Source organism: Diadema antillarum, unplaced genomic scaffold (genome assembly GCF_040938485.1).
Source record: "Diadema antillarum isolate AM-2024a unplaced genomic scaffold, OU_Dant_1.0 scf00000063, whole genome shotgun sequence".
Classification (NCBI taxonomy): Eukaryota; Metazoa; Echinodermata; class Echinoidea; order Diadematoida; family Diadematidae; genus Diadema; species Diadema antillarum.
This window is the reverse complement of record NW_027270952.1, coordinates 4611129-4626100: the sequence shown is the minus strand read 5'-3', so window position 1 is coordinate 4626100 and position 14972 is coordinate 4611129. Positions and strand designations below refer to the sequence as shown.

Here is a 14972-nt window from a genome sequence, read left to right as displayed (position 1 = left end):
CTTAAGTTTGATTGATGGGCATATGACGTCATAACATAAGTTTTTCTTTGTTTTTGATGCGTACGGTTATAACGAGGTACCGTTATAACGAGGTAATATTGCCGGTTCCACGGACCTCATATAACGGGGTTTCACTGTATAGGGATCTCATGTGTCAAATCTAAAGTCAAGTCTTCAAAAAATAAGGGAATTAAGCAAATCCACAAAAAATTTTGAATGATTTTCATTAAGAAATGCTGTTATCACATCATGACTACAAATTGTTCAACAATGACGAAAACAAAGTTTGCACATCCACATGCTATTTCAGTTATACATGTATGTGCCAAATTTCAAGCCAAATTCTCAAAAACTGAGTAGTTAGCTCAATTCACAATATTTTTTTATGCTAGCGCTTTGTATTGAAAAAAGGCTGTTACCACAGTAACACATCAGTCTGCACTGCTGAAATATGCAATATGCACATCTGAAGTTCAGATTGGTAAAATGTACAGAAACATCAATTCAAATGATCAACAAGGGAAGTGCCATAATGTGTCTCGCCCATTCGCGTATAAGAAATTGTACGCGAATGGGATATAACAGATAAAAAGAGACATAACAGGGTAAAAATTTATGGCAAAAATGAAACCTACCATAAAAACTTAACATTGGGCCCTTCAAGTTTATTGACCCCTGCCTGTGACCTTTGACCTTGTGGTGACCATCCACTCCCCAAGGGACATCTACCATCCAAGTTTAGTCACAAATGGAGTTATGGATCAAAAGTTACGACCCATAATAGAAACGCGCCATAAAAACTTAACATTGGGCTCTAAAAGTTCGTTGACCCTGCTTGTGACCTTTGACCTTGTGGTGATCATCCACTCCCCAAGGGACATCTACCATCCAAGTTTAGTCGCAAATGGAGTTATTGATCAAAAGTTTATGACCCGTAATAGAAACGCGCCATAAAAAACTTAACATTGGGCTCTAAAAGTTCGTTGACCCCTGCTTGTGACCTTTGACCTTGTGGTGATCATCCACTCCCCAAGGGGACATCTACCATCCAAGTTTTAGTCACAAATGGAGTTATGGATCAAAAGTTATGACCCATAATAGAAACGCGCCATAAAAACTTAAAGGGGATGGCTAGTAACTGATTAGTGGAAATCAGTGGGAATGTTGAGGGATGATTGTTCCAATCCTTGCGGGATTCATTTAAGAGTACCTTATATATCTACTGTTGTGTGAAAATTATTTGCTTCAGAACAGTCTCATAATCAAGTAATGTGCAGAATAATGCCCCCGTCACTGACCAGGCACGGTAACCTGAAAACATTAAACTGCACATTACGTGAATATGAGACCATTCTGAAGCAAATAATTTTCACAGAACAATAGATAATGTCCACTTATATGAATCCCACAAGGATTGGAACAATCATCCTTCAGCATTCCCACTGATTCCCACTGATCAGTTACTAGCCATCCCCTTTAACATTGAGCTCTAAAAGTTCGTTGACCCCTTGCTTGTGACCTTTGACCTTGTGATCGTCCACTCCCCAAGGGACATCTACCATCCAAGTTTAGTCACAAATGGAGTTATGGATCAAAAGTTACGATCCATTATAGAAACGCGCCATAAAAACTTAAAGGGGCATAGTCCCGGTAGTGTAGATGGCGCTGTTGATGATACTGCCAATCACCGTTAGCACTGATACGAAGATTACCGAAGTAGAGCTGTCATCAAGAGTAAAGTGCGTAGGTGTTGCTAAGTAACGTTGCCTTTGTTGTCTTCCCTGCGCATCGCGCAGTCTCGTAATAATGCCAGGGTGCGTGCATATGTGCTTGTTATTATGACATCACAAAAGAAGTTTGCTAAAGCTGTCATCCCCCTCAGCCGAATCATGAGCCGAACTGTGATCGGACCACTGACTACAGTGAATCGGACTTCTTCGGACTCAGGAAAGTGGGCCAAAGCGTAAGCGCCAAAGAGAAGTCGATAGCGTAGGTCTCTATAGGAAACTTGCGCCGTGCGCCCGCGTACGCATTTGACTAAAACACGGGGACCATGCACCTTTAACATTGGGCTCTAAAAGTTCGTTGACCCCTGCCTGTGAGCTTTGACCTTGAGGTGACCTCATATACGGTAAAATGTGACACTTTGTATGACCCCTCTTCCCTCGAAGTTTGATTGCAATTGAAGCCCAGAGTAAAGAGTTATTTACGAGTTTTTGTAGCATTACAGACGGACGACGGACGGACAACGGAAGGACGGACGGACGATGGAAGGACAGAGGGACGACGGAAGGACAGACGGACGACGGAAGGACGGACGGACGACGGACAGATGGATGACGGACGGACAGACGCCGCAGGCGATCCCTTAGTCTCCCCACACCTCCGGTGGGCTCGACAAAAACTGAGGGAGTTAGCTATATCCACTTGTATAATTTGCATGATTTTTATATAAAATGCTGTCCCCATATCAACACATTGTCCAATGATGGCAAAACATGAAGTCTGCACATCTACAAGCTACAGCGATTACATGTGTCAAATTTAGAGTCAATTCTACAAAAGAAATTGGGGAATTAGCAAATTACACACTATACGATTTTCATTGAAACATGCAGTTACCAGGGCTACACATTGTTCAACAATGAAAAGAGATGAAGTATGCACATTTACCAATTATAGGGGTTACATGTGCTAAATTCAAGTCAAATGTTAAAAAATGTGGGAATTAACAAAATGTTCAAATTTTTCATATGATTTTCGTTTAAAAATTGCTGTTACCATGGCAACACATGACAAATATCTACATACCTTACCATGTGCCAACTTTCATGTCAAACGCTTTAAAGGGATGTTACAGGTTTGGTTGAGATGGGGTTTGAGATTTCCAACATATTTTGATGATTTTTTTTTTGTAGATGATAAGAAACCTAGTATGAAATATAACAGAACATATACTGTAAGAGAAATTTAAAGTTTATTTGATAAGAATTGCCTCTGAAATGGCAGAGATAACCCAAACAAAGTGATCCTAATAAAAGGTGGGACCCACCTTTTATAAGGATTGTTTTGTTTTACTTTGTTTTTTAAAACTCTGCCCTTTCAAAACTGATTTTCCTCAAATAAACTTTGAACTCCTATTAGAATTGTATACTTTTAACATTTCATAAAGTCTTTTTTAAGTATCTCACAAAAAAGCCAAGTTCTCACCTCAACCAATACTTTACCATCCCTTTAAAATATTCACAACATTTTGTGTGATTTGTATGAAAACTGTCATTTCCATGGCAACGCATTATGAGATACTGACGAAAAGGTGTCTTGCACATATCTACCTATGACAGTGGTCATACATGCTAAATTGGGGGTCAACTGCTCAAAAACTGAGGGGGTTACGTGTAAGTCAATCCTCATATTTTTGTAGGATTTGTAAAAAACTACTGTTGCCATGGCAACAGAATTCTTAACACTCAAAATAAATGTGTCCTTGCACAACTACACATTACATTGATGGCATGTGTCAAATTTCAGCTGAATTGCCTTAAAACTGAGAATAGTTCGAACCACATTTTCAGATCTTTATAAAAATTTGCCATTGCCACATGGCAATGCATTACAGGATGCTGACAAAAAAGGCATCTTTCACATCTACCTATGATAGCAGTCCCACATGCCAAATTTTAAGTCAATTGCTCAAGCAAGGCAAGTGCCAAATTGTGTCTTGCCCATGTGCATAGAAGAAATAACGTTTTTTCTAACTCCCAGACGTTCATTGACCCCTGTCTGTGACCTTTGACTTTGTGATGACCTTCAACTCCCCAAGGGACATCTACCATCCAAGTTTAGTCACAAATGGGCATTTATAGGGATCAAAGTTATGAGCAATAATCGAAATGTGCCGTAAAAACTTAACATGGACCCTAAAATTTTGTTGACCCCTGTGTTTGACTTTTGACCTTGTGGTGACCTTCAACTCCCCAAGGGACATCTACCAGCCAAGTTTGGTCACAAACAGACATATGGATCAAAAGTTATAAGCCATAATTGAAACGCGCCATAAAAACTTAACATTGGGCCCTAGAGTTCATCAACCTCTGCCTGTGACCCTTGACCTTGAGGTGACCTTCATGTTTAGTAAAATGTGTAACTTTGTATAACCACTCTTTCCTCCAAGTTTGATTGAAATTGAAGTCCTCAGTAGAGAGTTATTCAAGTTTTTGTAGCGTTACAGACAGACGGACGGACAACGGACGGACAGACGCAGCAGGCGATCCCTTAGTTTCCCTGCACCTCCGGTCGGTTCAACAAAATGAGAAGAATTTGAGCCAGAACATTTCACATGATATTCATAAAAAAATTGTCGCTCCCGTGGTTACTCATTTCTCAATAAAGACAGAAAAGGTGTTTTGCACATGATCATCTACCTATGTTAGCTGTCACACATGCCAAATTTTAGGTCTACTGCTTCAAAAATGAGGGAGTAGTTTGAGCCACAAGTTTTGCAACTGACTGGACCGACCAACTGCCCGTCCAACTGCCCGACTGACCGCCTGGCCACCCGACCTCAGAGTGATTCCTACATCCCCATACACACTATGTGAGGGTGGGGGTATAAGCTTCACATTCCAAGTCTAGAGTAGCAATTAAAAAAAGGTATTTAAATCCAGAGACAAACAATTGTATTATAGGACATATTTCACAAGTTGTGACAAAGTCTAGAATTCTTCCTTTGAATCAATTTATTTATAGTATTACATCTTTTAATATATGTAGCATTTCATATTCATGTTGCAAGTACAAACTTTCTACAACATAAATTTAAGGAAAAGACACACTTTGCGACTGGTTCTACCCCACTAGCAGCTTGCCTGCTATACAGCAATTTGCAAGAGGAATGTAAATTTAAGGCCTGCGACTTGCATTTGGAAAATGAATGATATATTCACTGACATCAACAAAAACTTTAACATCAGTACAAGAATGGCTTCATTAAGAAAGAAAATGTAGGATAACAGAGCTATTTCACAACCTCACAATGCACTAGAAAGCCTGAATGCAAGACACAGAGACTGAAAACTAACAACAATCCCCTTTCTTCTGGACATTGCTAGGCTTTTGGTTCAAGTTGATTGGTCCCACATCTCCCCTTTCATCATGCTTCCTATCCAGCTCCACCACTCTCCGGACTGCGGCTATGAAGGCTTCCTCAACATTCACAGCTGTTTTTGCACTGGTCTCGTAGTAAGGCACACTGCCGTTGTCCGCGCACCACTGTTTTGCTTCATCAGCCATGACCTGCCGCTTCTCTGGCTCTACATCGACTTTATTGCCCAAGAGAACAAAGGGGAAGCTCTCCCCTTCAGCAATATCTGCATAGTACAGGAACTCCTTCTTCCACATGGTCAAGTTGTGAAAGCTCTGGCGGTCATCCACTCCATATGTCAGCATGCAGCAGTCAGATCCACGGTAGAAGGGCGTTCGCAGACTCTTGAAGCGCTCCTGTCCAGCAGTGTCCCATATCTGCACCGTGAATGTCTCACCCTCAACGACAATATCCTTGTTGAGGAACTCCACACCTATGGTGTGGAAAGACTCCTGTTCAAACTTGTTGCTGACAAAGCGATTCATCAAAGAGCTCTTACCAACTCCACCATCACCCAAGATGACAACTTTCAGGAGCATGGGTCGACTAGCAGACATCTTGTAAGCAAATTTCCAATACTTACATCGCACATTCAAAGAAAAACAAACAGAATTGCTGCACGCTCTTACAATGTCTCCTTAGCATGCCACTTCCATTCATGCCACAGAAATTCCAATTGTAAGGCTACCATCTCGGCATCTCCAAGATATCAGCTGCGTAACCTCACAGAGAATCCTGAATATGATAGAATAATAAAGTAAGTTTAAACATGAAGACATCTGACTATGCATAAAGCACTTGACTGGTAAGCTACATTTGATATAGGATAATGTATTCACAGAACATTTTATCATACTGGAGATCTGAGAGCTTTAAAAGAAAACCAAAGCCCAAATATAAATGGGGGATTTAGTGAAAGCAGTAAAATTAGTAGAACATGTTGGTGAAAGCTTGAGGAAAATTGGGCAAATCATTTATGAAGTTATGAACTCTAAAAGTTTTGGTGCCATATCATTGCTGGATAAGGAGACTACTACATGAAGGAAATTCACTTTTTTAGTGTACTAGCTTTCTAAACAACAATCTTTAACATGTATGGATCTACCTGAGAAGTCCTCTACCCACATGACAGAAAAAAGAAAAGAATTCTGGCTTCACTGATAAATGCAACAAAAATTATCAAGTTATCATTATTATTATTACCATTCTTATATAGCGCATAATACCTTTGGCAAGGTTCTATAGATGGGCTTAAGAGGGGAACCAGAAATGTCACTATGGTGACTGGTATGCCTCCACCATAATGCATGGTTCTCCTAATAGGTCTATAGTACAATGTCTTGACAATGTGTGATGACAGTCTCACATAATTGGCAAAATATTTAAAGGACAGGTGTGTCACAAATGTGCTGAACTTTCACTTTCCTTGAACTAGGTTTACTTGGATGAATGACTATATTGTCAGAGTACAGGTATTTGGGGATTTGAGGATTTTTACTTGTCTTCTGACCCTTTTACAAGTTTATGCACTGAGAAATTCACAAGGTATGGAGAAAAAGTGTAATTTCAGTATGGTAAAATATTTGTATTTAAACCTGGCCTTTGCCCCTTGACCTTTGACCTTAAAGGAACTGTACAGTACTGGTTGAGGTGGGGATTCATGTTTTGAACATTCCTAAGTGAGATAATGAGAAATATGAAATATGAAAGAGCATGTAATTTTTAAAAGGATTCAACATTTATTTGATGAAAATTGGTTTTCAAATGGCTGAGATATCAAAAAAACAAGAGACCCGCGAGTCTAGCGCTCACCCGAGTATCGCAAGTTCACCTTTCACGCAGTCACTAATCTAAATTATTCACAGCTCTACCAAAATTTGACCAGGCATTCTCAAGTAGAAGATGAAAATGTACAATAAGGGCCCAATTTTTTAAAGAACAAACTTGAAACTACAGTCATCAATGTACTAACTCATAGTATTAACTTAGCTCTATCACTTCTGGTTCTAGAGAAGAAGATTTTTACAGATTCCTTAATTTTGGGGGGTTTGGGCCCGCTGGGGGCCCTCTCGGTGGGGCATGGTGCCATTTTAACAAATTGAGTTCCTAACGCCCTAGGGATGCTTCCTGCCAAGTTTGATGAAAAATCGGTCTTGGGGTTTTCAAGAAAAAGATGAAAATGTAAAAAGTTTACGCACGACGCACGACGGACGATGCACGACAGACGCCGGACGAAGGGCGATCGCAATAGCTCACTCGAGCCTTTGGCTCAGGTGAGCTAAAAATGATAATAATAAAAGGCGACAGGTCATGCATGCCTTTTATTAGGATCTCTTTTTTCACTTTTCAGCTATTTCAAAACTGATTTTCATCACATAAACTTTTGATACCCTTAAAAATTGCATGCTAAATCTTCACCTCGACCAGAACTGTACACACCCTTCAAAGTTCTAAAGAGAATACTGTTAGGTTTCATGATGATACCTTGAGTTATTTTCGAGATATGGAGGAAGGAAATTGAGCATTTTCACTTGACCTTTGACCACATGGCAAGAAACTTCCCACAGAATACTGTAAAACATATTTTCATGGTATGAAATTTTCTCGAATTGGAGCCAACAGCTTTTTTCGAGGCATTAAAATTTCACGAGTTGCCTATAACATTCAACGCATATCGTGTAAACAAAAACTTTCGCATGCATTTCAATTTTGCGAATTTTGGCTCTCGCGAAATTCTCAAAATTAAAATGCAGGCGGACATTCCTCGTTTTACAGTATCTAATGGGTAATACATACATGTATATATCAAGTTTCAAGAAAAATCCTGCAGGCATTGTATAAATATGAGGGAAGTAGTGACATCTTGAGGAGGTGACCTTGACATTTGATCCCTGACCTTTGACCCATGACCCCCTAATTCCCTAGATAATCAATGCCAGTCAGTGCATGCATATATACTATGAAGTTCCACGAAGATACCTTGAACCCTTTGCGAGATGGAAAAAGTGTACAATTTCAACATTTTAACTTGACCTTTGACCCTTCACCTTTAACCTCATGACCAAAAACTCTTTCTGGAGAATCTTTATTTGGTAGTTCATACACAGTGTACATACACTAAGTTTCAAGGAAATACCTTCTGGCACTGCATGAATTTGGGGGAAATAGTAAAAATTTTGAACATTTGACCTTGACCTTTTGACCTTTGACCTTGAGCATAGTGCACCTAAGGGTTGATAGGCACAGCTTAGCCTACTCATACATATACATGCCAAGTTTCATTAGGATACCTCAAATGGGTTTTTAGTTACGCTCTCCACAAAATTGATTATGGACGGAAGGAAAGATGAACGGACAGACGTACCGACCGACAACCTGAAAAAATAATGCCTCCGGCACCACTTTGTGGCAGAGCATTAAAAAAAAAAAAGATACAGGAAAAGATATTTACAGAAACAATAAAATGCTGCATAGATCACTTTTAACAATCATTACGTTACATTAGTTACTGAAATGTCAGATAGCTAATGTTAACGTTACCATAAAGCAACATTCAGTGACAATGACAATAATTGCAAGGGCAATTCTTGGGTGAACATTGTGAATTCGATACCCATAAGTCACATAGCCCACAAGTCATGAGGTATAAAGCTTATGAGCCTGACACTAGGCAAATAAAACCAATGAGTCTGACACTAGGCAAACTAGGCCCATGAGCCTGACACCTGGGCAAACAAGACTGATGAGTTTGACATGAAGCGAAAAAGGCTGAAACCCGACACATTAGGCCCCCTGATGTAATGTCAAACTCATGGGCCTTGTTTGCATATTGTAAAACTCATGGACCTTTTTTGCCTAGTGTCAGACGCATGGGTCTTGTCTGTTGGTGGACTCATGGGCCTTATTTGTCTAGTGTCAAACTCATCCATAGGATGTATGACTCATGGACCTTTTTTCAATGACGAACTCGTGCACCTGTATACAAATCGGTGTGGGTCTGATGGGATGACCCCAAAGTCTTGACCATAGGCCATTTCAGTACCTCTGGCAAGTGATTAACAGAGAGCAGCAATCACTTTTTCTTACACAATGATGTCATCACCATGGCACTGTATATCCTTGGATGCATGTGCTTCTGATTTTTAGCCTGGCATAGATCCTAAGTTGAATCATGCACATGTCTAAGTCTATCACTTGTATGCATAATTTACATTATCTAGTACATTTTCATAATATAGTCCTACAGGATAACAAGGAAAAGTAGAAATTACGCGGTGCGTAATATATGTCCCCGCCGGAAGTAGCATTTTGTAGCAAAATGTACAATATAGGTCAAAAATCAAGGTCAAAGGTTAAAGAAGTCAAAGGTCAAAATTCTGTGCAGAAGTTTTGAAGCCCTTTCCTAGTGCCATCACATAAAGCAAATGGAATCGAAATCAGGTTAGAAATGGCAAAGGAGTAGCATTTTGTAGCCAATGTACAATAAAGTGTCGGTCAAAAATCAAGGTCAAAGGTCCAAGAAGTCAAAGGTCAAAATTCTGTGTAGAAGTTTTGAAGCCCTCACCTAGTGCCATCACATAAAGCAAACGGAATCGAAATCGGGTTAGAAATGACGAAGGAGTAGCATTTTGTAGCCAATGTACAATATAGGTCAAAAATCAAGGTCAAAGGTCAAAGAAGTCAAATGTCTAAATTCTGTGTAGAAGTTTTTAAGCCCTCACCTAGTGCCATCACATAAAGCAAACGGAATCGAAATCGGGTTAGAAATGACGAAGGAATAGCATTTTGTAGCCAATGTACAATATAGGTCAAAAATCAAGGTCAAAGGTCCAAGAAGTCAAAGGTCAAAATTCTGTGTAGAAGTTTTGAAGCCCTCACCTAGTGCCATCACATAAAGCAAACGGAATCGAAATCGGGTTAGAAATGGCGAAGGAGTAGCATTTTGTAGCAAAATGTACAATATAGGTCAAAAATCAAGGTCAAAGGTCAAAGAAGTCAAAGGTCAAAATCCTGTGTACAAGTTTTGAAGCCCTCACCTAGTGCCATCACATAAAGCAAATGGAATTGAAATCAGGTTAGAAATGGCGAAGGAGTAGCATTTTGTAGCAAAATGTACAATTAAGGTCAAAGGTCAAGGTCAAAGGTCACAATTGAAATTCTGTGTAGAAGTTTCAAAGCTCCCATGTAGTGCTATCATATAAAGCAAACAGAATCAAAATTGGCTCATAAATGACAGAGAAGTAGCAAATTGAAGATTTTGATCACACACGGACACACGGACGGACGCACGGACACACACACGTACGGAGCCCGTTTCATAGTCCCCTGCTCGAACTCGTTCGGCGGGGACAATAAATCTTACATCAGTTCAAAGTTTTGTGACCACAGACATTGTGGCTGTATAGCAATCACTTGTCCTTCAAGCTCCTATTTTTCTATATTTCCTTGAAGCTTAGTGAAGCTTCTTACATGTACAGTACTTAAATGGCAAATGCACAAACGGGTATATTCCACTGCTTGGAAAAGTTTTATAAATCTCCTGTTTATATTGATATGGCACATCTTGTATTATAGTACATACAGGTATGAACTGCCATTACTGTTTGAAACTTAACACTGCTTTTGATCAGATGAAAGGTGATGCTTCACAAAAATGGTTCTTAATTTGTCAATCTTTTTTTTTCAACACATTCAATATGAACAGGAATTCAGGTTTTTCAGGTTTTTAACTGACAGACATGTTGTACCACTGTAAAAGGAAAAGAAAGTCAATATATCATTTGGAGCATGGAATAAACTAGTAATGGGCTTCCTAGGGTGAGGGGAATCGGTTTGTGAAGGAGGGGGTGACATGCAGTGTGAGAAGAAGGGTCAGAGGGATGATGGTGGGGGGATCTCAGCAGCGGGGAACGATTGGGAGGTGCGGGTGGATGAGGGGAACCGTACAGTGCCAGAGGAGGTGGTGGTGACTGCCCTTCGGCCGGACATGGTGCTCGTGGCTAGGTCTGTGCACAGGTTAGCAATGGTGGAGCTGACTGTGCCATGGGAAACAAGGATGGATGAGGCAAGGGAAAGAAAGTTGGATAGGTATGCTGAGTTGAGAGAGGAGTGTGAGAAAAGGGGATGGAGAGCGGAGGTGCATACTGTGGAAGTGGGATGCAGGGGATTTGCTGGACAATCGGTAAGGAGGTGGGTCAGAGGGATGGAAGTAGGTGGTAGGGACGGGGAAAGGTGGATCAGGAGGATTTGTGGGGCAGCGGAGACAGGATCTGCATGGATACTTGGGAAGGCTTGGGGGGTGGTGGGAATAGGGGGGGGGGTATAGAGAGAGTGCTAATGGTCTGGAGCGAAGAGAGGTGATTGATGCCAAGGGTTTTTTTGTGTCTTGTTTTGTGTTGTTTTGTTTTGTTTTGTTTGTTTTGGGTTTTTTTTAAGATGCCATGGGGGTGCTGTCAAGGGAATCCCAACGCAGCACCGGCCAGCCAGGGGGAGGTGTACAGCACTTAAAGACATTCCTCAGTTAAAGTGAAGTCCATGTCATTTTTTTCAAACTTTCTATACTTAAACTTTGACCCATCCGAAGCCCAAATATGTAAATAAAACCATAGGTTCATGTGCTTGTTTTTCTTCTACGGGACTTTGAAGAATATGACGAATCTGCCGCCCTGTACAAAAATGATAGCGTTACAGGATCAAGACCATAATTGGCAACAAAATCTGCAATGACAAACTTAAATCCCCATAATTCTTTCAAAATCCACGATATTTTCTCCAAATTTGCAAGAATGGCAGAAAAAGGTACCCAAAACAAGAAGGTTTTAAAGTTACGGTTTACACTCTCATTCCTGAGGAAGCAGCGCCCTCACACGACAGAAAACACTGAAATCTCTCAAATCCTTCTCATCGACGTTTTCTGTTAGGGGTGAGCTAAAGGACAACGTTCATAAAACTTATGCTGTACATTCAAAACCCATGTTATTTTCAAGAAACTTGATCAAATTGTAGAAGGCGGCTTACTAATTCCAGAAAAACAATACAAAGTGGGAGTTCATGTGCTCATTTTTGTGCTAGCAGTGCCCCCATGCAACATATATCATCATAAGTCCCAAAATCTGGTCGGGAACCATGCAGGGATGCCCTGGCAGGGTGCGTTCATAAATCTCACGCTGTACATTCGAAACCCATGTCATTTTCAGGAAACTTGACCAAATTGTAGAAGAAGGCTTACTTATTCCAGAAAAACAATAAAAAGTGGGGGTACATGTGCTAGATATTGTGCTGGCAGCACCCCCATATGATAGAAATCATCCTAGGACCCCAAAATCTGGTTATAAACCTACCGTGGGTGCCCTGATTAGGTGGGGTTCATGAATGTCATGCTGTACATTAAAAACCCGATGTCATTTTTATGAAACTTTGTCAAATTGTAGAAGGGTTACTTAATCCAAAACAATTGTAAAAATGGGGGTTCATGTGCTCGCTTTTGTGATAGCAGAGCCTCCTTGCGACAGAAATCATTGTAAGTCCCCCAAATCTGGTCAGGAATCAATGCAGGGATATACCCTGCCAGGATGCATGAATCTCATACGGTTCACTCAAAACCCCATTTTCTTTTTTTCTTTTTTTAAAAACGTGTCACAATTGCAGTGAAATGGTGGAAAAATAATGAGAAAGGAAGGTCCATGTGCGTTTTTGTTATTATTTCCCTTACACAGCCCTAATGATATTATGTGGACGCAAGCGTGGAAAACTCCACATTGACATGCTTGTTTGTTTGTTTGTTTTACCCACTTGCTGTAACCATGTGCAGAAAGTGATAATGGAGGAAGAATAATACAATGGGAGTTTTGGCATTAGTCTGACGATCCTCCAAAGGAAAAACAAATCTTAATATGACGTTGATTGTAGATTGCATGTTTTGGTTGTTGCAGTGGTTGGTAAAGTGTGTGTTGTGAACTATGGAGATGTACCTTGAGTACTCCCCCCCCCCCCCCCCCCCCCCCCGAAAAAAAAAATTCTTTGATTCTCCTTTTGTTACACCAGATTTGGTAATCAAAAATTAATATCTGAATGGTAAAAATGATAAATACATGTTTGGTAATACTTTCGTGACCTTTTATTTTGTAAACGAAAATAAAACTAGAAATGTCGCGATGGCGACTGATGCCTCCGCCATAATGCATGATTCTCCCAATAGGTGTATAGTACAATGTATTCAAAATGTGGGATGACAGTTTCACATAACTGGCAAAATATTGATATAAGACAGGTTTGTCAGAAATGTCGTGAATGTTCACCATATGGAAAAGTTGCGCGCATCTGCTCCGCACCTCCCCCGCGAACTCGTTTAACACCGGAAATGGACATCGAAATTAGCGCTTTTTGATGAATTGACTGTAATTATGAGGAGCAAGTCACTTTTTTCGAAAACCTTCGGGCGGATTTTGAAACTTTTAAATGTTTTGCGTACAATGATGCCAGATTTGCAATTATTCGATGAGAGGAAAGGGTAGACTTTCTGGCATTCAAATATCCATGTTTTCATCTTCCCTATGGAGATTTCGCTAAATTTCCTGATTTTGAGGGCTCGGTGTACAATCGAAGGTTTGTCAAATTTTACTGGAGGATGGTATAAATTTTCTTCGGGCGGATTCTGAAACTAGAAGATTTTAGCTTGAGATTCATGTTACGATGGTTCCTACTCGTCAATAGGAAACGGTAGACTTTTTTTTTTATCTTTCTAGACGTAGTTTTATCAAAAATTGCGGTTTGCTAAGATATTTTTTATTTTTTTTTTTTTTTTTTTTTGGTGTGCGCCTCCATAGGTAGCCCCACTCATTTAGGGCTCTGATTATATTGTCTCTTTTACCTGGTTTTTGCTGCATTTTTGCAGTATGGTTGTTTATATTGTATTCTGTTTGTGTCAAGGATCTTGCTAGACCATTTCCAGTCAATTTGTTGGTAAGTTACCTGTATATTTAAGCAGATGAATTTTGTATCTTGATACTGTTGCCTACTCTGTATTGCCATTTTCAGTGTCCAGCTCAGTGTTGCACACTTGCTTCATGCATCTTGTATGTGTACTTGCTTTGTACTTTCAATAGCACCTTTTGTTGTCACACCGTTCACATGTGTATGTCAATAGCATCACCTCCACAGCAATGGAGGGGATTAAGATCTGGCGTCTCTGGAATCTCTTCTTTTGTATACCTCTGATTGTATCTCTCTTGAACGTGAACCATGTATTCATGCTGCCAACTGATGCTTGTAACTGTAATCACAGTCTACTTTCTCCTGTTCACAGGCTTGTCAGACACTGTGGTAAACCTGTTGCATACTATAGCAACACATGTGCATGTTTTAAGTTAGCCATCCTACTGTCCGGTGACATTCAAACAAACCCAGGTCCATGTACTGAAGTCGATGTAATGCAACATGCTAATGAGTATTGCAGTAGTTTTCAACCGAATCGTATTACATATGATGTACATGCCCTCCATCAGTTTAATGGGAAGCCCAGTCATCTACTTCCTTTGACTGTTTGGAGAAGGGTATGTGATCTTGGGATTGCGCAGCAGCGGCGTACTCACAGGGGACGCCGTAGGCGGAGGATTCCAAGCTCACAGTCCCTTTCTGATGCTTCCAGTGGGTCTCAATTTGGTTTATGGAACGCAAGATCCTTGACGAATAAAGTCGATGCAGTGTCAACTCTGATCATAGATAATGATATTGATGTGTTAGTCATCACTGAGTCATGGCTTTCAGGTGACCAGAGGGATGAGCCTACCCTTGCTGAATTGAAATTATCCCTTCCAAATTTCAATATTAT

General features: G+C 40.3%; 1 protein-coding gene across 3 annotated transcripts in view; it reads right to left on the bottom strand.

Annotated features, from left to right (window-relative positions):
• Positions 1 to 4840: 4840 nt before the first annotated feature.
• The window catches only part of LOC139716229 (ras-related protein Rab-9A-like), a 29690-nt gene continuing 19558 nt past the window's right edge, over positions 4841 to 14972 (bottom strand). For all 3 annotated transcript variants that reach the window (XM_071627795.1, XM_071627793.1, XM_071627794.1), the window contains exon 2: positions 4841 to 5878. In XM_071627795.1, coding sequence (XP_071483896.1) covers positions 5077 to 5700 — 624 coding nt within the window. In that variant the 5' untranslated portion in view covers positions 5701 to 5878 and the 3' untranslated portion in view covers positions 4841 to 5076. The remainder of the gene's footprint in view (positions 5879 to 14972) is intronic.